This window comes from Chlorocebus sabaeus, chromosome 21 (assembly GCF_047675955.1).
Source record: "Chlorocebus sabaeus isolate Y175 chromosome 21, mChlSab1.0.hap1, whole genome shotgun sequence".
Lineage (NCBI taxonomy): Eukaryota > Metazoa > Chordata > Mammalia > Primates > Cercopithecidae > Chlorocebus > Chlorocebus sabaeus.
Window position 1 is genome coordinate 17685554 of NC_132924.1, and position 23016 is coordinate 17708569.

General features: G+C 58.9%; 2 protein-coding genes across 4 annotated transcripts; one reads left to right on the forward strand and one right to left on the reverse strand.

Moving 5' to 3' along the window:
• Positions 1-8888, forward strand: POLD2 (DNA polymerase delta 2, accessory subunit). 2 transcript variants are annotated; one of them, XM_007981460.3, is made up of 11 exons: positions 1-124; positions 1522-1797; positions 5507-5628; positions 5829-5952; positions 6327-6441; positions 6559-6757; positions 7064-7144; positions 7298-7455; positions 7677-7804; positions 8168-8269; positions 8630-8888. In XM_007981460.3, the coding sequence occupies exons 1-11, from the start codon at positions 76-78 to the stop codon at positions 8788-8790; spliced, it is 1515 nt and encodes a 504-aa protein (XP_007979651.2). In that variant the 5' UTR covers positions 1-75; the 3' UTR covers positions 8791-8888. The 2 variants fall into 2 exon arrangements, with proteins under 2 accessions (XP_007979651.2, XP_037844149.1); XM_037988221.2 differs by lacking the exon at positions 1-124 and adding an exon at positions 143-645.
• A 125-nt stretch (positions 8889-9013) lies between these two features.
• On the reverse strand, positions 9014-19412 carry AEBP1 (AE binding protein 1). 2 transcript variants are annotated; one of them, XM_007981459.3, is made up of 21 exons: positions 18786-19412; positions 16699-17061; positions 16079-16150; positions 15889-15960; positions 15646-15780; positions 15492-15569; positions 14596-14673; positions 14388-14465; positions 14231-14284; positions 13452-13561; positions 13230-13369; positions 12765-12849; positions 12516-12660; positions 12334-12419; positions 11945-12068; positions 11525-11721; positions 11255-11434; positions 10667-11018; positions 10446-10585; positions 10216-10315; positions 9014-9981 (listed from the first exon to the last, which is right to left on the reverse strand). In XM_007981459.3, exons 1-21 carry the CDS (start codon positions 19036-19038, stop codon positions 9317-9319), a joined length of 3507 nt encoding a protein of 1168 aa, XP_007979650.2. In that variant the 5' UTR covers positions 19039-19412; the 3' UTR covers positions 9014-9316. The 2 variants fall into 2 exon arrangements, with proteins under 2 accessions (XP_007979650.2, XP_037844148.1); XM_037988220.2 differs by having other exon boundaries at positions 9860-10003.
• Positions 19413-23016: the final 3604 nt, after the last annotated feature.

The window sequence follows — 23016 nt, forward strand, 5'->3', positions numbered from 1 at the left end:
GGGGCGAGGAGGGCAGCGATTGGTGACTTGAGGCGATGGGCGGGGAAGTCGCCCGGGGATTGGCGAGTTGCGGCGATGGGCGGGGCAGGCGCGCGGAGATTGGCGGGATGCGGCGCGCCGCGCGGTGAGTGGGGTCCAGGGAAACGGGGTCAGCTGTGGGTGGCTGTTTCAGGCCGCGCTACCGGGCTCCTGGGGCGGTGGGCTAGTGTCTTGACAGACGTTCCGCAGCTGCCGCGTGGATCCGAGCCGGGGACACCCGCCGTGACTGGGGCAGCCCCCAGGGCGCCCTCGGCCCCATCCCAAGCAGCGCGGCCTGGCTGCTGCCGCCATCAAACAGGTTCCAGCCGAAAACTCTTAACTAGTCACTCGTTAGACACGTGTGCGGAGCCTGTGTCCCAGGCCAGTGCTGTCCCATGGAGATAGATTGCAAGCCGCTACGGAATTTTTTAACTTTCTAGTAGGTGTACGAAAAAAGTAAAACGAAACAGAAATCAGTTGGAGTAAATCCATAAATATATCCAAACTGTTATTTCAGTTGTATTTGAAGAAAGTATTGGGACATTCTTTGTACTATTCTTGGAAATCCGTTGTGTGTCCAACCCAAACATCACAGTTGGACTCACCACATCTACTTCGTAGCCCCAGGTGGGTAGTGGCATAAGACACAAAAATCTCAGCCCTCCTGGAGCTTATGGTTTAATTGCAGCAGGCAGACAATACGTTTAAAATATAGTTTGTTAGAAGGTAAATGATGTAAACAACAATAACAATTGAAGTACTGGGAAGGGTTGCAGTTGTAAATCAGATGGGCAGGGCACAAGGTAACATTTGAGTAAAGATGTAAGAACTTGAAGGAAATGGGCAAGTGAGCCCTATAGGTATATGGGAGAGGGGCAAGCAAGAGTTCAGAGGCCTCCTGCTCTGGGGAGGGACCCAAGGTGGAGGAGTGGGAACCAGGAAGGGAGAGGACCAGTGGAGCAGATCTCATAGGCAGTTGTAAGGACTTAGGGCCTTATTCAATGAAATGAGGACACTTTGGAGAGTTTTGAGCAGAGCAGTGACTGATTTATGTTTTGGTTTTGGTTTAGTTCATTTTATTATTTAGTAATAGACTTATTATTTCACAGGAGGCTTATTTAATAAGGCAGGCCTCATGTCTGGAGATGAGGCAGGTGCTGGAGAGCTGGACGGGGGCAGATCAGGCATTCCATTTGGGGCACGCTGAACTTGATTGAGACCCTGATAGTTGTCCAGATGGAACAGGACACTTGAGTCTGGGGTTCGGGGAGAACTCCAGATGAGACAAACACTCTTAGCTTTCCTTTTCTCTTTTTGGATGACTGCTACAGGGTGAGACATCGGTATCCAGACATGATAAATTTCCAAGTGGACACAATGTCTGGTGTCAACTACAATTGTTCCCCTTCTTTTCCCAGTATCCTTTGGGTGCAGTGAGACTGCAGGAGAGCTGCTGCTTTGGGGATGGGCAGGGGCAGCAGGAATGCCTTTGTGTTTTCACAGTGACCCTCCTTGGCCTGGGCGAAGCTGTGTGGACCAAGCAAGCCAGGAGTGTGGCCATGTTTTCTGAGCAGGCTGCCCAGAGGACCCACACTCTGCTGTCCCCACCATCAGCCAACAATGCCACCTTTGCCCGGGTGCCAGTGGCGACCTACACCAACTCCTCGCAACCCTTCCGGCTAGGAGAGCGCAGCTTTAGCCGGCAGTATGCCCACATTTATGCCACCCGCCTCATCCAAATGAGACCCTTCCTGGAGAACCGGGCCCAGCAGCACTGGGGTAAGTGAGAGTTTGGGAAGGTGCTTCCCCCACACTAGCCCAGAACTTAGAAATGTTCTGCAAGAGAACGGGAACATTTCTCTAATTGATCCCACCTCCTGTTACCTTGGGAAAATTAACCTCTTTTTCCCTCAGTTTCTTCTTAAGATAGTAACAAGGATTAAATTAAGTAATTTGTGGGTTTGAAGTTAGTTTTAGTTCAGAGGCTGGTTGGAGATAAGGACTTAGTTCTGGCGGTGATGGTGATTATTTCACTGGCAGAGGAAAATGGTTTTCCTATCTTCAGTGCAGATTACTCAAGTATTTGCCTGTGCTGTAGCCAGAGAGCCCCTCAGTGTGGGAAGCCTGGAGCCAGGCACCAGGAGCCAAGACTGGTGAGGACGCACTCTCTGGTCTCGAGGGGACCCCCTCTGTTCACTCATGTCTGTTTGCCTCTCCTCCTGGCCCCTATATTTGCTGGCCATAAATTTTCCTGTCCCTTGAGCTGTCTTTCCTAATAAAGTGGCCTGGCCAACACAACCCTTGTTCTTTGCCCCCATTTCTTCCTCGGTGATCTCTCCTGCAGTTGGATTATTCTTGGTGGTGAAATAGGGACCCCCATCTCCCCCTTTGAGTTTTGGGTGCTGCCGCATTCCCCCATTCCTACCACTTACATAAGAGTGGCTTTCCAGGTAGTTTTCAAATCCATCTCCTATTATCTTTTTAAACTGAGGATCTTGTAGGTGAGACCAGGTCTTACTCGTTTTTATTGTCCTTGGCACCAGGTGAAATGGATCTTAGCCCTAGTTGCACATTGGAATCCCCTGAGGAGCTTTGAGAAGCCCATCTCATCCCACACCAAGCCAAGATCAACTCTTATTATAGGCAGCCAGGAGAACACTGGGCCCAGAAATCTAGCTAGAACAACAAATTCATTAGGGATATGTATTAGTCCGTTTTCACATTGCTATAAAGAACTACCTGAGATAGGGTAATTTATAAAGAAAAGAGGTTTAATTGACTCACAGTTCCACATGGCTGGGGAGGCCTCAGGAAACTCAACAATCATGGCAGAAGGTGAAGGGAAAGCAAGGCACGTTTACATGATGGCAGGAGAGAGAGAGTGAGGGGAACTGCCAACCATTTTTAAACCATCAGATCACATGATGGTTTGATCTCACTCACCATCACAAGAACAGCATGGGGGAAATCCACCCCCACGATCCAATCACCTCCCACCAGGTCCCTCCGTCAACACCGTGTGGATTATAATTCCAGATAAGATGTGGGTGGGGACACAGAGCCAAACCATATCAGGATGTTTTCTGTTTTGTTTACCTGAGACAAAAGTGCTGTTCACCTCTCCTCTCCCACATAATCGGGGGCTCCCTCCTGCGGCTCTGGTAGCTTTTCCTCACTTTCCTTTCAGCCCTCGGGACACCTTCCTTGGCTCTTTTTAGAGCTCAGTTACTACTTGGGCCCAATGTCAATGCCACCTTCTAGATTCTTTCCGGCAGCACCTCCTCTGGTTGCACATTTCTCTCCCAGTTATTGGAGCTGCCGAAAAAGCTCCCCAGTGATGGACGACAGCGATTTCACTGTGCCCACAGACTGGTCAGGAAACCAAACACCTGCCACGATGAATGTGTTGCTAGTGGCGAGGCAGTAGCACTCACTCACAGGCCTGGTGGTTGATGCTGGCCCTCACCCTGAATACCTACATGTGACTTCTACATGTCCTCACTGAAGCTCAGCCTGTCTCTCCAAATTGGTCTCTCCACTCACCTGTTCCCCAAACCTGCCCGGCCCTTCCTGCCGTAGGCTTTTCCCTTCATTTGGCACACTCTTTCCCTCGTCTTCCCATGACCCCATCTAGGCCCCACTGTCAGCTGAAGTATTATATTCTTTGAGGGGCCACCTTGACCAATGAGGGCCTCTGTTTTCTACCTCAGCTCACCATTTGTTCACAGCACTTGTCACTGTGGCGAGATACTTGTTTATGGCCTGTTGTCGCTCTCTGGCCTAGACCCAGTGGGTTCAGTGGGGGCAAGTGTTGGCCTTTCTGTCCAGTTTCGATCTTGGTGCCAGCATATTGCCTGAGTATCCTGCTATCCTGCTATCAGTTACAGGGATGACATTCTGCCCAGTGCTCAGGGGCACACACTTGGATCCCAGTTGTGTGCCCTTGGACACGTTGCTCTGTGCATCAGTGGGGTGATGATATCTACTCCTGGCACGTTTTCAGGGTTGGCTGAGTTACATGTACAGTGCTTAGGCCACCTGGAGAGAGTAAGCGTGGGATAGGTGAGGATGTGGAGTCTGTTGCATTGCTGTCTGCAGCTGGCATCCTTCTTGTCTTGTTTTGAGTTGCTCACCTCTGTCTGCTCACTAAGGTGTAGATTTGAGGAATGTTCCCGTTTCTTCCCAGGCAGCAGGGGCTCGGGCTGTGCTGGAGTCAGCTAGGCTAAGGGGCTGGTCTGGCATCTGCGTTACCCTATCACCTCCTCAGTGTTTTCTCCAGGCCTGGATCTGTGCTGTGTGGAGACCTGTATTCCTCCCTCCTGCCCACACTGACTCTCCATACCTTTCTTCTTGAGAGTGCCGAGCCCCTCCCATGTGTTCTTGTTCACAGCCTCTTCAGGATCCCAAGAAGAGGCTGGGGAAGACGGTGCCCAGGTGCCCTGGGTAAACAAGGCCACCTGACTGCACGGGAATGGAATGGGTGGAGGGGATCTGAGGTCTGCATTTTGAGTATCTCTGCTCTCAGAGGGTGAAGCATATGGTAGGGGTGGAGAGTGGGGTGGAAGAATCTAAAGTCTTAAAGAAAATGGCAGTTATTTGTAGGGCAGGGCCGTGTTGAGACTTGGCATGCTTCTTTTTAAGAATCAGTGTTGTAATTTAGGTATAAGTGAAGCAGTACTTTGTATTAGTTTCCTGTAGGCACTGTAACAAAGCACCACAAACTGGTTGACTTAAAACAACAGACATGGCAGGGCGTGGTGGCTCACCACTGTAATCCCAGCACTTTGGGAGGCTGAGGCGGGCGGATCACAAGGTTAGGAGATTGAGACCATACTGGCTAACACGGTGAAACCCTGTCTCTACTAAAAATACAAAAAAAAAAAAAAATTAGCCAGGTGTGGTGGCACACGCCTGTAGTCCCAGCTACTCGGGAGGCTGAGGCAGGAGAATGCAATTCACCCCGGAGGCGGAGCTTGCAGTGAGCTGAGATTGTGCCACTGCACTCCAGCCTGGGTGACAGAGCAAGACTCCGTCTCAAAAAAAAAAAAAAACAAAAAACACAGACATTTACTCTCTGGTAGTTCTGAAGGCCAGAAGTTGAAATCCAGATGTCAGCAGAATTGGCTCCTTCTGAAGGCCCGAGGGGAGGGTCCTTCCTGGCCTCTTCCCTGGCGTTCCTGGGCTTATGGCCGCGTCACTCCACTCTGCCCATCTTCACACTCCCTCTTGTCTGTGTGTCTGTTTCTCTGTTCCTCATGAGGACACTTGGCATCCAGGGCCCAACCACACCCAGAGTCCCTGGTCTTCTGTGGCTGACTCACCTTTTACTGTCACCTTGAAGTCCAAGGGGTCCTTGCACTTGATTTTCTCTCCTGGCGAGGGCCAGGGCCCTGGGATTGGCCTCTCGTGGGGTGCTGGGCAGAGCCTCCATGGCCTCTCTCAGGGTGGGGGCTACTTCATCTCTGAGTCTGTACCCCTCGTGTCCTAGGCAGTGGAGTGGGGGTGAAGAAGCTGTGTGAGCTGCAGCCTGGGGAGAAGTGCTGTGTGGTGGGCACTCTGTTCAAGGCCATGCCGCTGCAGCCCTCCATCCTGCGGGAGATCAGCGAGGAGGTGAGGCAGGGCACTACACGGCGGGGCCGCCAAGCAGAACTGGCCTCCCCCTAGAACACCTCCCTGGGGGCGGGGGTGTGGGGAAGCAGGTTCAGAAATGATGGGCTCCAGAGGGGTTGGGGCTGGGGTGCCAGCTCACTAACACCAGAGCCTTGATGGGCTCTGGCCTCAAGATTATACCTCCTGTCTCTGCATTCCAGCACAACCTGCTCCCCCAGCCTCCTCGGAGCAAATACATACACCCAGATGATGAACTGGTCTTGGAAGATGAACTGCAGCGTATCAAACTAAAAGGCACCATTGATGTGTCAAAGCTGGTTACAGGTAGGGAGCCCAATGAGGGGATGAGGGTGATGCAGGTGAAGAGCCCAGCAGTGGTGTGTTAGGGATGGGTGTGAGTGGGGAGCCTGGGGGGATGTGCAGGGGGGTGTGGCCTGGGCACATGTGTGTTCTTGAGGAGGTAGGTGAGGCTGCAGGTGGTCAGAGGCCATCAGATTGGGTGAGACCTGGCTGGGAAATGGGTCTCCCCACCTCCATCCAAAGGCAGTGACCCCAGGAAGCAGGCATGCCTCCGGGAGTCCTAGGTGAGAATTCACCAATGTGGTTGTGGAGGACTGGCTGGTTTTGCCTGTTGGGGTGACTGGAGGAGTGGTAGCACCTGGGGCTCCCTGATCAGGCCTGATGCCGCTGCTCCCCAGGGACTGTCCTGGCTGTGTTTGGCTCCGTGAGAGACGATGGGAAGTTTCTGGTGGAGGACCATTGCTTTGCTGACCTTGCTCCCCAGAAGCCCGCACCCCCACTTGACACAGATAGGTGAGCAGCAATTCTCGGGGGCCGGAACCAGCTCATGGTCAGTGGAATCTTTGAGTCGCACCTAGGAGGGGCTGCCTCCCTTCTTGGCACCCTGGAGGACCCCACTTTCTCCCATAGGTTCGTGCTGCTCGTGTCCGGCCTGGGCCTGGGTGGAGGTGGAGGTGAGAGCCTGCTGGGCACCCAGCTGCTGGTGGATGTGGTGACAGGGCAGCTTGGGGACGAAGGGGAGCAGTGCAGTGCCGCTCATGTCTCCCGGGTTATCCTCGCCGGTAACCTCCTCAGCCACAGCACCCAGAGCAGAGATTCTATCAATAAGGTATGGAGCCCGCCTGGCTGCATTCAGCCCCAGCCCAGGAGGCTGCAAACCTGTAAGACTCTCCTTCCCCATGGCGAGTTGGGTACCCTGTGAAGTCTTGCAGGTCGGTGGGAAGCGCCCTGCAGTGACACTGGGGCCTCCTGCACTGGGGCTTCTCGTGCCCAGGCCCTCGCTGAGGGTGGTGGGAGGCTAGAAGGGAGTGAAGGTCTATGGGACAACATCTTCATCTTCCAGCTGAGGGGGCTCTGCTCTCCTCTGAGTCTGGGACTCACCTGGGCCTGATGGCTTCCTGGGCTTCTATTCCAGGCCAAGTACCTCACCAAGAAAACCCAGGCAGCCAGCGTGGAGGCTGTGAAGATGCTGGATGAGATCCTCCTGCAACTGAGTGTGAGTGAGCTGGAGGCTGGAGGGGTGATGAGGATTGCAGTCTTCAAAGCTGCCACTGGGCAAGAGAAGGCAGGCAGGAGGGCAGGGGGAGTGGCTGGAGTTGGGGTAGGGGGCTCCTTTGGGGTTGAGCTCTCCCTGCCCTGTGCCTTCCAGGCCTCAGTGCCCGTGGATGTGATGCCAGGCGAGTTTGATCCCACCAACTACACGCTCCCCCAGCAGCCCCTCCACCCCTGCATGTTCCCGCTGGCCACTGCCTACTCCACGCTCCAGCTGGTCACCAACCCCTACCAGGCCACCATTGATGGAGTCAGGTAGCTGGCACAGCCACACTTCAGTCTGACCCAGCCTTTTGCCTCAGGAGGCACAAAGAGGGGAGGGGAGGGAGGGTCCAGGAAGGTGGCAGGGCTGCAGAGGCCCACCTGGTATCTGTTCCTTCTCTCTGGGGCATCCCCACAAGAGCGCCAGATGAGCTCTGTGCTGACCACTATGGGTGGCACCCGTAGCCAAGGGTCAGCTGAGCTTTGCCTTGCAGATTCTTGGGGACATCAGGACAGAACGTGAGTGACATTTTCCGATACAGCAGCATGGAGGATCACTTGGAGATTCTGGAGTGGACCCTGCGGGTCCGTCACATCAGCCCCACAGCACCTGACACTCTAGGTAACAGGCTCAGCCATACGGGGTGGGAGCAGAGGGCCAGGAGGCCTGGCAGGACCCTGAAGTGCACAGGGTCCCCCTATGGGTTTGCACTTGCCAGCATTGCTGAGAGCTGAGGAGTTCAGAGGCTTGGCACCTGCTCTGGAAGCTACTCTAGAATCTTAATTCTAAGGCCAATGGCTCCCCACCCCGACACGCAGCAACAGCAGGGCCAAGGTCTTGTGACAGTATCTGGAGGTGCTCCTGTTGTCACACTGGGGGTCTCCTACTGGCCTGCAGTGGGAGGAGGGGCTGCAGCCCCACATCCTGTGCAGAGTGCTAGTGCTGAAGCTGGAACCCTCCTCAGAGCTGCCTGTTCTCCTCCAGGTTGTTACCCCTTCTACAAAACCGACCCATTCATCTTCCTAGAGTGCCCGCATGTCTACTTTTGTGGCAACACCCCCAGCTTTGGCTCCAAAATCATCCAAGGTAATTTTTGTCTTCTGGGGGCCCAGGCCTGATTTGCTGATTCACTCTTACCTGGGAACAAGGTTCTCACCTGGGGACAGAGAAGAAAACCTGCATTGTGGAGTCCCCCCAGCTCTTGTGGGATGGACGGCTGAGGTCTGCTGTGCAGCCATTATTTCACTGTGGGAGCCAAGCTGCCTGGCCAGCTGGGCAGGGGCTAGAACAGCTCCCAGCCTGTGTGCTTCTCAAGGCTAATCTCTGGTCTCCTATTGTCACTGCCCCACTGTGTGCCAACGGGGACTCCTGTTTATTTCTGGCAGCTTCTCTTTGAGGCAGGACTTACTTGGAACCTACAGTGAGTCCTATGTGACTTCTTTGCAGGTCCTGAGGACCAGACAGTGTTGTTGGTGACTGTCCCTGACTTCAGTGCCACGCAGACCGCCTGCCTTGTGAACCTGCGCAGCCTGGCCTGCCAGCCCATCAGCTTCTCGGGCTTCGGGGCAGAGGACGATGACCTGGGAGGCCTGGGGCTGGGCCCCTGACTCAAAAAGGTGGTTTTGACCAGAGAGGCCCAGATGGAGGCTGTTCATTCCCTGCAGTGTTGGCATTGTAAATAAAGCCTGAGCACTTGCTGATGCGAGCCTTGAGCCCTGGGCAGTCTGGATACAGGACTCCTGCAGGGATACCCACAGTGACCATAGCCCCTGCACCCACCAGCTGGTCTCCCTCCTCCTCCCCATCCCTGACTCCTCAGAATGTGAGCAGTCTGTGCCATGAGCTTGTTTTATTGGAGTGACCTCGGCTCCCTCCCTCTGCCACTACTACAACACTGCAGCAACCCCATCTCTTACGAGACTGGCAGGTGGAGCAGGAGCCTCCACACAGCCTCTGGCTCTTAGGTCCTGGTCATGTTTGCACCCCCTCAAAGGGGCAGGACCAGCCCTTCCTTTCAGTGTCCACACCGGGGGCCTTCCGTGTGCTGATGGGTGATGTGACTGTGGTCAGCAGGCTTGGGAAGTGCTACTGCTGTAGCTTGAGCTGGGCTGGGGCCTTGGTAGGACCCTGATCTCAGAAGTCCCCAAAGTTCACTGTGTAGGTCTCAACTGTTGTGAAGGGGAATGCCTGGCCAGTGGCTATCTCCTCTTCCTCCTCCTCCTCCTCTTCCTCAAACTCAGGCTCCAGCTGGGTCTCAAACTCAGTCTCCAACTGGGTCTCAAACTCGGGCTCCACCTTGGTCCCAAACTCGGGCTCCACCTCGGTCCCAAACTCTGTCACCACCTCTGTGTAGGTCTCAGTCTCTGACTCCTCCCAGCCAGCGGTGGTTGGGGGTACAAGGCCCCAGGGCTCTATGGTAGTGCTCAGGGTGGTGGCAGGGGCAGGGGGCAGCGTGGAAGGCACAGTGTGGGGGCCTAGGGTGGTGGTGGCGTTGAGGCGCCGCAGCCGCATCTGTGCCCGAAGCCGCAGACGGTGCTGTAGGCGCCGCTGCTGCAGGCGTCGCTGCTGGGGGGTCATAGGGCGCGATGGGTCTATGTGTGGGATAGGCCGATTCCCGTTCATGGCCATGATCTCCCGGATGCGCTTCCAGTTGGAGCGAGCCAGGATGAAGTTGCACTGAGTGGCCCCGATGTCATAGTCAACATTACAGGTCTTGGCACTCGGGGTGTAGCCCTCCGCGTGGGCTGTCACGCGGTACTCACCCGGGTTCAAGATTCGCCAGTAATCACCACCACTGGCTGCGGAGGGAGGACGATCCGGCTGCCCCAGAGCGCCCCTCCCAGGCCCCCACCCTCCCACTCAGTCCTGCCCCTAGGCCCCGCCCTCCCTGAGTCCTGCCCCTAGGCTCCGCCTCCCTGGTTCCGCCCCCAGGCTCCCCAGACTCTGCCTGCTCACTGAGTTCCCCAAGCCCCCATCCTCTCTGGCAGGGTCCTCCCTCAGGAAGGTGGGGTAAAGATGTGCACACTAGGTACCTGTCTTCACGCCGTGATTAATGCCACTCACAGAGATGGTGGCGTTGGCAATGGGGATGCCTTGCTCATCCGTCACCACCCCCTTAATGCCGCGGTGCACCTGGGGAAGCAGGTGAGGGCTGTTGGTCCTGAGGAAGGTCCAATGTGGTCCGCTGCTCCCTCCCGCCAGGAGATTCCATCCAGGAATCTCTGCAGCCTCCTCTCCCCAGGCATTGCCCTGGCCACCACACCTGCTCCATGAAGGTGAGCAGCGCCTCCTTGTTGTTCTCCCACTCGCGGGGCAGCTCACTCTCATGAGGGAACTTGTCACAGCCCAGGTAGAAGGAGAGCTCCAGGCAGTTGGTATGCAGATAACTGAAGTCATTGATAGCTGGCCGGGGACAGATACAGACCCAAAGTCAGCCCCTCTCCGGACTAGGCCCCGCCCACAGCCCCTTCCAGGCTGACTCACTCCCGGACCGGGGGTTCCACTTGGCCCCGTTGACGATGCCCATGCCGCCGGTGTAGTCCTGGGCTTGGCAGCCTCCGCGATAGGGCTCGGTCAAGGTGAGGTGGGCGGAGGCGAAGGAGATGGCGAGCCAGCGGAAGATGGCGTGGTCTGGGGTCTCCTGGGCCTCAGAGACCTCATCCTCATCCTCCCCGCGGGCGGCTGCCATGGCTGCGGCCAGCAGCTGCTCCTGGGTAGGTGTGCGGGCCATGTCGTAGGGGTAGGATACTAGCCGCTCACCGCCGTTCAGATTTGCTCCCAGCACGAAGGGGTTCTTTTCCATCCAGGCAATGATGGCCCGGACCTCTGTGGATACCTGGAGTGGCCAGCCCATGTGAAGCCAGGGCTGCAGCCTCCAGCCACCATCCCCACCCTAGCCCATCACCCTCCATGAAGCTTCACACCAGTACTCGCACACTCCCCTGTCCCCCAACCCCCAGAGCCTCAGCGTCTGGAGCTCAGGCACCGTCAGCCCCACCCCCAAGCCCAGAACACCAGGACCCCAGGGTCCAGCTGCTCCCTCCTGCCCTCTCAGCCAGGCTGCAGCCTCACCGTGGCATCTGGCGAAAGGTAGCGTTCAGGGATGGGCAAGTTATTGTTGGGGACCCGGTAGGGGACCCATTTCCTCTCCTCAGCTCCCCAGAGCACAGAGTTGAGATCCGGGAAATCTTCAAAGATGTCAAAGCCCTCCTCGGTCCACAATCCCAGCGCCCAGTTCCCAAACTCTGAGCCCTGTCGAGAGCCAGCAGGGTAGGCATGGGCCACCCACACCCCCACAAGCCCTGGCTGCCTGGCCCCAGCCAGCCTCACCCCTCAACCCACCATCTGCGCTGCCACCTCGTAGCCATCAGGGTTCAGTGAGGGCACCAGGTGGATGCGTGTGTCCTGCACCAGGCTGCGCACACGCGGGTTCCCATCGCGGTACTCGCGGCACAGGTACTGCATGAGCAGCAGCAGCAGCTCTCGGCCCAGCACCTCGTTGCCATGGATCCCAGCAGTGTAGCGGAACTCGGGCTCCCCTGCAAGGGCGGGAGCCTCAGTGAGCACTCAGTCTCCCAAGGCCCAGGGCAGCTGAAGAAGGACCCAGACCCACCTCACACCTGAGGGTCTGGGGGACAGCTGGGGCTCCTAGGGCCCTGTAAGACAAGCCTGAATCCCCAGAGGGGCTCCAGAACAGGCGGGAGGCAGTGAACTCTGCTCACCAGCAGCGCAGGCCAGCTGCTGGCACCCACAGACTCTCACCCAGTTCATGCTCCCCAGGGTTGTCTGAGATCTCCATGGCATAGATCTTGAGGCCTCGCGAGCTTTTGCCCAGGCTGTAAGTGCGGGTGATGGTGGGGCACTCCTCATTCACCACCTTCATGAGCTGGGGCAGAGGGGGAGGACATGGAATCAATCACGCAATCCGCCCCCCGCTGACCATGCCCCTTCCATCCACTTCCAGGGCCTGGTCTATGGCAAGGGACAGGCATGACCCCTTCAGGCAGCCCCCAGGTACTGGCCTCCTTCCTAAGGTGAGGGACAGCCAGCGTCCCTGGAACCAGTAGGGACTGGGCCCTGTGACACCAGGCACACACTCCCCTGTCAGACAGACAGGTCCCACCCCCAGCCCCAGGATAGATGTTCCCAACCTGGCGCATGTCCTTGTAGCTGTGGTGCCGGAAATCCAGGTCATCCGTGGCCACCACCTCGTTCTGTGCATAGTAGCTGTAGACAGCTGCAAGGGAGGCGGGGTTGTCTTTAGCCGGGTGCCGGGTGGCCCACCCTAGCACCCCACCTCCCCTCTGAGCCCCTGCCAGCCCTCCACACTCACGGGCCACAGGGCACCCCAGCACCTCCAGGCGCATGCACAGGCTGCCATTCCAGGTGAGTGGGTAGATGCGGATGAAACGAGCCACCACCGGCTCTGGGAGCTCACTCAGCACGGGTGTGTCCTTGTCCACGTTCCCATGAAAGGTCTGGGGAGAGGCAGGCCTCAGAGCAGTACTGCCAACCCCTCTGAGAGCCCGCCCCCCCGCCCAGACAATGGGAGCAGAGCCAGGAGCCTGGGCATGGTGCCCACCATTTCCTCATAGCCGTTGGTGTACATCACCCACGTCTGGCTGTCGTTGCTGAAGCCCACGAAGAAGGTGGTCACAAAATCGTCACTGTGGAGTGGACAGTGGTCACAGCAAGGATCTTCCCCTTCCCAGGCCCTCAGGTGGCCTGAGCCTCCCTCTTCTGAGCCCCAGGAATTTAAGAGCTAGCAGGGCGGTGGCACACAGCCCAGGTGTTGAGCCTGGGTCCTATGCCTGTCACATAGCCATGGGCAGGTGGTCTGTCCCTAAACTCATGTGCTCATCAGGACACAGGGGCTGACTGACCATGGCTGAGGAGTGGGGATGGGCAGGGTCAGCTCCTCACTGATCTTTTTGGCCTTCTTTGGCTGGGCCAAAGAAGGGCCCACTGGAATCTCCTTAATGGGACACAAAGCCATGCGTATGGAGCCACTCCCCCCTGCCAACTACCCACGAGCCTGGCCACGCACTGGATGCTGGAGTCTCGGCCCTGGGTGATGACGCCTGTGAACCGGGTAGTCCTCCTGGTGTCCACCTCTATCCACTGGGTCCTGGCATCGTCCTCGGCACACCATGCGCCATCATAGTAGTCGTCCTCGGTGGCACCGGCCTGTCCAGGGGACAGGGGAGGCTGAGCATGGGCAGAGGAGTCCATCATCCCAGTTGGGAGATGGGCCCATCCCAATGCCCACCTGCATGTTGAGCCGGCCGCGCTGTGCCCCCAGGCCGTGGCGCAGCATGGAGGAGGCTCGGATCTGGTTGTCCTCGATACGGTGTGACTCCATCCCAATGGGGGGACACTCTGAGGACGCGTACCCCAGACTGGTGGGACTGGTGGCTCACTAGCTCCATCCTTCCCACCACCAAACCCAGAACCAAGGAGCCCAGAGCCCACTCCCGGCACATCGGGGACACCAGTCAGAGGGCAGCTCTAGTTGGCTGGTGGCTCCCTGGTGCCCTGCACCAGCCCACCTGGAATTGACTCAAAGCCAGGCCAGGAGCTGCTTCCAATCCCAGCCTGTGCTTCCTCTCCCTGGGCCTCAGCTGCCCCATCTGGAGAATGGGCTGACCATGCCCAGCTCTCAGGGGACACACGTGAAATCACAGAACTCCCCCAGGGCGCAGCTACAGATGGGGACCGTCTGCACAATGGCCCTGTAGGGACACCTGTGAAGGTAGCTGAGGTCCTCACTCCCCACCAAGGCCTCAGGTCCTCCCCCTACCATGCCCAGCCGCTAGGGGCCCTGGGGAGCTGCCACCCTCCTGAAGTAGGCCAGCCTGGGGTCCAGGGCTGGGGCAGCCAAGTGAGGCTGTCCTGGGCTCCCGGGGCCCCTCCATTCTGGGTCCCAAGAATCTAAGAGTAGGAAAGGGTTTCAGGGGCTGGGTCCTGTTTGTGGCCTTGGGCCAGTCACTTGTCCCAGCACCCCCATCCTGTGGCTCCCACCCTCACCCCCCTGGGCCCCCCACTTACTGACTTTCTCTGTAGGCGTCCACTCCTCCTCCACCTCCTCGCCCTTTCGGGGCTCTAGGGACAATGAAGGGAGGACATGGCACCAAGGGCCTGGGAGGCAATCAGGAGTCCAGATGTTGCCCCACAGGGACCCAGGCCCCGAGCCCCAGTCACACACCTTTATGGTCCTTGCCCTTCTCCACTGCCCACTTGTCGGTCTCCTCCTTGGGCCTGCCATCCTCCTTTTTGGGTTTCTCTGGAAGGTACAAGGTAGGAGGGCCCAGTCAGCCTGGCTCTGGGATTTGGGGGCCACGTGGGATGGGTCAGGCAGGCCCCAGGTGGCCTTCAGGGCAGGCCTGGTGCAGGAAGTGCTTGGTCCCACTCACTCAGCTCCTCCTTCTCTTCATCCGTCTGGCGCTCAGCATCGGGCTTCTGGGGTGGAGGAGGCCCAAAGTAATAGTCCACTGCGGGGAGGGAGAGCCAGCTGAGGCCGCCCTGACCCTGCTGCGGGGCCGCAGCTCCTGGGTCCACAGGAGCTCAGCAGGGCAGGACCACGCCAGAGGGGAGGAAGACGGGAGATGGGGGACAGAGGGGTCCTGAGTGGGGAGAGAGGGTCCTGCAGGAGTCAGGAGCAGCCCGAGCTCAGGGGGCAGCTGAGCAAGACCCTGCTGAAGTCACCAGCCAGGTCTCCCAGGAGCATCTGGCCTGGTGAAAGGAGGATTCGAGGCCCAGGGCATGGGAAAGGCCTGGAGGGACAACTGGCACCTGTGCCTGGGGTTGCAAGTGGGGGTGTGAGATGGGGGGACACTGGAGGCACTGATGGGGACCTGGGGGCAGGGAAGTGGCAATGCACAGGCTGCTGCCCAGGAGAAAAGGGAACCTAAGGGCTCCAGAGACGCAGGGGCATGAGCAAGGGGGAGGTAAAAGCCCTCGAGCTCCCTGAAAAGAGTGGGGCGGTGGCCACGAGCCAGCGGGAAGCCAGAGCACCAGACTGGGAGGGCTGGAGCCCACATGTGTGAGAGGGCAGAGTGTGTGCCTAGGGACACTCCAGTGGGGGCCACAGCCAAGCAGGAACCAGGGAAGTGGCCAAGGAAAGACCAGCCTGAGGGCAGAGGAGACTGGGCAGCGGCTGGGGTGGGCACCCGGGGACAGCAGGGGCAGCGAGGTAACCACAGGCACAGGTGGGGTTGCAAGGTGGGTGAGTCGCCCCAGCTGGCTCCTGACCACACCCCCGACCCCCACCTGCCTATGTCCCTCAGACTCTGGGGTGCTGGGTACTCACTGTCATCATAATTGGGGATCACGTAGCCATCACCATAGTCAGGGGGCAGCAGGGGCAGAAGAGGCTTCACAGGCGGCTCTGGAGAAGCAGGTAGGTTAGGAGAGGGCCAGAGCACCCATGGCCAGAGCACCCCCTCTCCTGCCCCCCATCCTACCAATCCTCTCCTCCGGGGCCGGCGCCGGGGCCGGGGCCGGGGCTTTCTCCTCAGGGGGCTCTGGCCAGACCCGCTCGGGCCTCCTCCTTCTGCTTGGGGGTGGCCTGGGCTGCTTCTGGCGCCGAATGTACTCAACTGAGGGGGAGGCCGGCTCTGAGTGGGGCCCAAGGCTGGGATGGGCCCATCGGCGCATCCCCCAGGCCAGGGGTCCGACCCAGGCGGGGCTGGCAGGGCCCTACTCACAGTCCTCATAGTCCTCCCTCTCGATCTGGTCATTGTAGTCCAGTGTGGGTAGCTCGGTCTCCTCCTCTGGCTCTGAGGGGAAAACGCTGGTAGCTGCCTGACAACCCCACCCAGGCCCACTCTGGGGAAGCCCTCAGTCCGACCAGCCAGGGCAGCTGGCCCTGAGGCCAGGCAGACGACGGCCACTCACCAGGCTGGTGCTCCCGTGCCTCCACACGGGTCTCCTCTCCTGGATTCTGCCAGTTATTTGGGAGGGGCCCCCCTGCAACACAGGAGTTCCAGAAGCAGGTAGGCGGGAGGCCTGCTCTGACCACTTTGGGAGCCTCAGGCCACCAGCCACCCACAGAGGCCACACACAGCCTGTGGACACCCTACTGAGGCTGAGCTCACTCCAAGGAGGACTGAGGTCCTCTGGCCTTCAGCGTCCTGCTGGCATCTCATGGGGCCAGAAAGCTGGGCCCACCTTCTGGGGAACCTACTGTGCTGCTGGAGGCCCTACCACAAAGCCGCCCCCAGCAGGAGAAGGCAGGGGGGAACTCCATGGGCTCAGAGCCCAGGGACATCTGGGCAGGGACGTGGGGACAGAGGTCCCACCCACAAAGCTGCTAAGCCCTCTCCCTACCCAAAAGAGGCTACAGCACTGAGGGAGCCCACCAATCAAATTGTGAAATTTACAGCAAAAGTGAGGTCCCATCAGTGGGGAGCTGAAGGTCTATAGGAAACAGGGCTCCATAAACCTGCCTCCCACTCCCTGCCTCCACCAGAGCAGGCAGTCAGAGTCCCATCACCCCAGAGGAGCCGGGCACAAACCTCTCTCCTGGGGTAGCTCCTCGGGGCCAGGGCTGGGGGGTGGGGGCAGTGGCCACTCCAGGGTTTCTGAGGGAGCCAGAGTGGGGGGCCTCTTCCCTGACGGGGGCTTCTTGGTGGCCTTGGGTGGCTTCTCCTTGGGCTTCTTGGTGGCCTTGGGTGGCTTCTCCTTGGGCTTCTTGGTGGCCTTAGGTGGCTTCTCCTTGGGCTTCTTGGTGGCCTTGGGTGGCTTCTCCGTGGCCTTGGGTGGCTTCTCCTTCCCCTTCTTGGGCGGCTTGGGGGACCCCTCCAGGGAATCCTTGGGCACCTTGGGGCCTTTGTCTTTCTTGCCTTTCTTCCCTTTGTCTTTGGTCTTTTCCGGAGGCACTGTCCAAGACGCAGACTCGTGTCAAATGAACAGAGCCAGCTCTGTGCCCCCATGAGGCCCCTCTCTAGATGCCCAGAACCTGGGCACAGGGACTCTTGTCAGTTCCCGGTGCGGATCAACAAACTGAGGGGTTAAGTCACTTGCCCAAGTGGCAAACTGGGATCCGGACCCGGGTTTTCTGTCTGCAAGTCTGGGTCTGTGACCACCAATCTCAACCTCTCTAAAGACTGAGCATAGGGTACCCAGTTCCCAGGGGGAGGACCTCATCCCCCCACCTGCCAAAGCCTCGACAGGGGCTCCTTACTATCCACTCCACTATTCTGTGCTGGGCACAGAAGGGGCAGAGAGGTGACTGAGCCATTCAGGCCTGGAGGAGCATCTGGTCATCCCTGCCAACTGCCATACAAAGGAAGGGACATGGACCCAGGACCTTCCCCGGGTCTCCTACAGGGCAAGAAAAGCTTCAGAGAAAAGCACCTACTGTGCTGCTGGAGGCCCTACCACAAAGCTGCCCCCAGCAGGAGAAGGCAGGGGGGAACTCCATGGGCTCAGAGCCCAGGGACATCTGGGCAGGGACCTGGAGTTGGCTGAGTATTGAAGCCCAAAGAAGAGGAAGTGGTCCCCTTTCGAGAAGTAAGGGATTTGGAATTGGTTAGAAGGATAGGGAGTCCTGGGCAGTTCGGGGATCACACACAGGACAGAAAGGACAGGTAGGGAGCTTGTGGCTGCTCACTCATTTCAGAGTCTGGGAGAGGGAGCCGGGACTGGTTGTGAGGATTCCCATGGGGAATCAGGACCCTAAGCAGGAGCTGCAAGTGCTGTTGAGAACCTGATGAGAGGTGGGGAGCATGAGGGAAGTTTGGCAGAAACACAGGAAAGCTACCCAATGCAGACAGCCAGGGGACACAGGGCTGCTTGAGTGGTTCCCCAGAGCCAGGAGAGCAAGCCTGGAAGGAGAGCCAGAGGCAGGAGGGGCACAGGGAGCCCAGGGTGTGGGAAGCAGCCAGGAAAGATCTAGAGCTGGGGTGGCAGAGGAGGGGCTGCTGACATCAGGAATGTTGGATGGTGCCTTGGAATCTCCTGGGAGAGAAGGATCACAAGACCCTCTGCCACCTTCCAGAGGGCCACGATGAAAACAGCTAAGATTTACTGACAACCGATTATGCAAGAGGCCATGGGTTAAATGCTTCAGTGATGCATCACCTCATCTAATTCCCGTACTAATGCAGGACCACCCACTGCTCACCGCCACCTGAAGCCCTATGGGAAAAGGGGTCTTCAACAACCTTCTCACCTACATGAGTCCTCCTGGAGTAGGAAGGCAAAGGCAGGAGGGAGGGATGACCTGAAGCTGTGCCACCAATAGGCAGAGTGGATCCATTAGTATGGCAGGGGGTGACACAGCACAGTCCCCTGTGGCTCAAGCCTAGTCCCTGTCGCATACTGGAGGAATGGGGATGAGCGACCTGTTCAACCACAGCACCAACCCTAGAGCCACTGGCCCCCAAAAGTGGCTCTGCCGCCCGGGTGCTGGATGTGCCTACAGGCCAGCGCTGACCTCGGCCTGGCACAGGGTCCCTCCAGGCATCTGGGCTCGCGTGCGCATTAGTAAGCCAGCCATTCCTCCCCGGGCCGACTGGGGAGTGGCCAGACCCTGCCGAATCCCCCTGTTCCCACCTGAGATGCCAACCCCCCACGCCCCCGCCCTGTCCTGGGCTCTTACCTTCTGCAGCCGCCCCCGGCCGCGCCCCTGGCTTGCCCCCCGCCTGGGCTTTTCGGACCCGCGGGGTGGGCTCGGGAGGCGGCAGGGCCTCCATGTCGTCCTCCCGGGGCTCAGGTCCTAGCTCTGACAGGAAGCCCTCGAGGAACTCCTCGATCTCGTCGTCGGTCAGCACCGTCTGCGGGCGCCCTCCGGGGCACAGGGCCAGCAACGCCAAGAGGCAGCCGAGCAGCGGCGCCCCGCGCACGGCCGCCATGGTCGCGGCACGCGCGGGGGGCTCCGGGGGGGGGGCGCGGGGGGTCAAGGGCTCTAGGGGCTCTGGGAAAGGGCGGAGAGGGGATCGAGACGGGTGAGGGAATCCAGGAAGGGGCAGGAGAGACGATGGGGTGAGCAAGGGAATCCGAGAAAGGGCGGGAGAGTGGATTAGGGTGGGCGAGGGGACCCGGGAAGGGGAGTGCTAGGGGGCTCTGAGGCCGGAGGGGCTCAGGGGTGGTCGGCGCGCTCCGAGGCCCTGGCGGCGATAGGCGCTCCGGCCCCGCGTGGCGCACTCGCGCGCGGATAGCCGTCTCCAAAGCGCTGGCGGGGGCCAGGGCGGGGGCGCCGGGGCTTCCGGAGCCGGCTCCCCACCCCCGGGGAGGAGAAGGAGGAAGAGAAGGAGGAGCCGAGAGTGGACGGAGGGGCTGCGGGGGGGCGGGGGGCGAGGGGCGGGGCAGGCGGGCGGGCGCTGGCGGCGAGCGTCCCAGGCCAGGAGACTTGCGCCTAGGACAGAGGGGCAGGGGGCGGGGCGACTGGGAAGGCAGAGGGCCTGAAGGAAGGAAAGGTGGTGGGGAGGGCCTGGGTTGCGGTTGTGAAGGGGCCGGCATCCCTCCTCCCTCTGCCCTAGGCACCGCCCTTAAGGAGGGACCCCAAGACCACCGGGGCACTGAACCCTCCGCGGGTGACTGGGAAACCTGGCAGGTGTCTGAGACCTCTCTCAATTTGGAGGGCCACAGAAAGGCCACCCCATCCTTCCCAGGCTCTGGAGCCTCTGCCCATGGGCCCTGCTGCACCCCAGCGTCAATTCATTCAGTCATCCTACCAAACTCTTCAGGTCTGTGTGGGGCCAGGCCCTGTGCTGGGCCCCAGGGAAGGACAGCACAGTGGGAACTCACTTTCCAGCCGGGAGGCAGGTGCAAAACTGCCCTCAGAGTGGCCAGCTGCCCCGCTGGGGGTAGGAGTCCCATGTAAGGGCATGCCATCCCACCCCTTTGAGTCCCAATGTGGACAAATAGCCATTTCTCACCTTCTTCTTACCAGAACCCATTTTTTAAAAAGTGTCTACAATACCTCCAGCTGCCGCATGGACCCAGGGGACCCAGAGAGCAGGTGGATTGAGTGTCAGCTGATCCCAGGATCCATCAGGGATGTGCACCTTGGTGCCTGGTGTTTGCCGTAAGGTTTCTCCAGGGCAAACGTTGGCTGCCCCGCAGTGGTCATCACAGCTAAGGACAGAGCTCCGAGAACATTCCCCCTCAAAAGAATGAGGAAGCAAGAGAAGACTCACAGGCAGCCCATGGGCCAAGTGCAGAGGCAGACAGCCCTAAGCCACAATTGTCTGTGGGGATTTGGTCCCAGTGAAGTAGTCAGGTAGGGAAGCCTAGGAGCCCCTGGGATGATTGACAGGGCAGAGTTTGGACCTGGGGTCAAAAGGAAAGAAGAAAAGCAGGTCAGGAAGCACCTGGGTCCCCAGAGCAGCCCCACATGAGTTGAAGCAGACAGCAGCCAGGGAGGCCACAGTGGAGGCTGCTGGGCCCAGGATACGTGCTGCCCCCTGGGAGCAGGACCACAGGGAGGCCTAGCCTCCTCTCACACCTGGTCCTGCCAAGACCCTGCCTTTGCTTTCTCACTGCATCTCCTTGAAAAGGCAGTGGGACTGTGTCAGGTTCCAGCTCTATCTCCCAGGCACATCTCTGCAGGTAGCCTCAGTGCCAACTACCTGTGTCCCTGTTCTCCTTGTGGCTCACACAGGATCATGCATGTGCTGTGCCTAGCACACATTCTCAGCACTCACACTGCTGCCTCTCAGCTCTCATCATTTGCCCTCAGAGATCAACCTGATCTCTACCCACTGGGGATCTCAGAGCAGCCCCTGAGCCCCAACACCCAGGCCTCCCTGTGTACCTGAGCCAGCCTCTACCTGCCACGTGCCCCCAGGCCAGTCCTGGTGGCAGCAAGGATCTGCAAGCTCTCACCTTTCCTCATCCTCTGCAAACCTCTGAATCATCTTTCTCAAAACTTGTTCTGGGAATTTGCTCCATTGCCCCCAGTTGAGCATGTCAAGCCCAGCGGCCCAAGGCTGGGTGAAGTGGCATGGCACGTCACTTCCCTGGGAACAACTCACACATGGATTGGATTTGGGCCCAACATCCTCTGCCAGGGAAAATAGAAGCCATAAGAAAACAAAAAAGGAATAGAAGGAGGCTTTTCTTCAGTCACAGTGAGTCACCAATAAAAACATGTGCAAAAGCCCTCATGGAGAGCTGGGCTACAAGGAGGGCCATGAGGTTGGGGGCCCTCTGCCACCAAGGGTCTGGGCAGGTGGATGGGAGGCAGCTGCTCTCCATGCCAGGCTGATGTGCCTCCCCTTGGGTGGTGAGGCTGGGACTCCCACTCCACTTGAAGACCTGTACCAGGAAGTGCTTTAGCCCTGTGCCCAGGCTCTGCTACAGGGCTGGTGAGGGGACTTCTCCCTCTGCTGCCAGAGTGAAGCCAGTCAGGGGGATGGGAGGCTTGTAGCCGAGAGCACCTAGCGACTTTCAGGGTCCCTTACCCCTGCCACTCAGCAGGGTCTGCACCTGCATCCAAGTGTTCTCCTGGGCTACAGTGGGGGGCTGGTAGACACTCTGGTGATCCACTTTCGGCTTCCCACATGGATGTTGCAGGGACTGCTTTGGCATTTCCCTCCCCTAAGGGACAGCCACTGCAGCAGGACTGGACTGGGGAGGGTGGGGCCTGCGCTGGGGAGGGTGTCTCCTCTCCCTTGCTGCTGCTGGAATGGGAAGGAGAGTTGTTGAGAGAGCCAGAACTGTCCGAGGTTGGAAGCTGGTGAAGCTGACCTGCGGGGAACAGGGAGAGAGGGAGCATGGCCCAGTGGGTAGGCCCTATGTAGCTCTGAGGCCATCAACCCTGCCACGAAGGCTGAGACCCCAAGAGAGAAGTTGAGGTTGGGTCAGGGGCCTGGTAGTGCAGCTGAGGAGGGGGACAGGCCGGCCTCCTCCCACTGGGACCCAAGCTGTAGCTCCTGACCCTCCAGAGCTGCCTAGTGCCTTAGCCTGGTCAGAGGTGGAAACTCACCTGCCAGCAGGGCCCAGTGTGCCTGAGTTCTGACTTCGGAGATCTGCAGGACACAGAAGGATGGGAGGTCATCAGGGCCTGGGGACAGGCAGGAGTGGTAGGGTCTGGGAGGCTGGGAGCAGACCCTCCTAACCTGCCCCATGGCCTCCATGGCTCCCAGAACCCCCATGGCTGCAGCTCAGACATGGGTTGGGCTTCAGAAAGAAGTGAAGCTGCGTGTACGGAGATGGCCCAGCAAACCCTTTCTGTGTAAACTTCCGCCACAGCCCAGCTGTCCAGCACCAGCATGTGTATCTGGGGCAGGGGGCTCAATAGAAGGTCTGGGAGGCCTGGGCTCTGGCCAGCAGGCTACTGGGATCACAGGTGCCAGCCCCTCCATGTCTCCCCTGGAGTCCTGGATCTGCCTCCAGGGACCAAAGGAGAAAGGACCAGGCTAGGCTCCTTCCTTTTTGTTCTTCCCTCTTGGGGAAGGCTCCTAGAAACTCCCCCTTCTCTGCTGCCCAAGTGCCTGGATATTACCAGTGGGGTTAGCTTGTTTGGGCCCACAAGATGGGATGGCTCCCAGAGCCATGGGACCTGAGGCCTCCCAGACAGTGTCTAGCCACCTTCACAACTGGCAGAACAATTTCCTTGGTTTTCAACAACTTGAAAAACATATGTGATTTTCCACAGTCCGGTGCTCCCCAGGCCTGGCTGCTGAGTGAGCAGAGTTCATGCCGAATTCCTTCCACTCACCACAGGGCAGACAGCAAGCCCAGCTGTGTGGAGACTCAGCTGGGGTGGGGGTCACCACAGCGAGGCGCGGAGGGGCAGGCTTCCAGCACTGATGAGTAATTCTGCAGCCCGAAGATCTGGGAAGAGGGCATGTGACAACTTGGTGCAGCAATCCACCCAGTGTTAG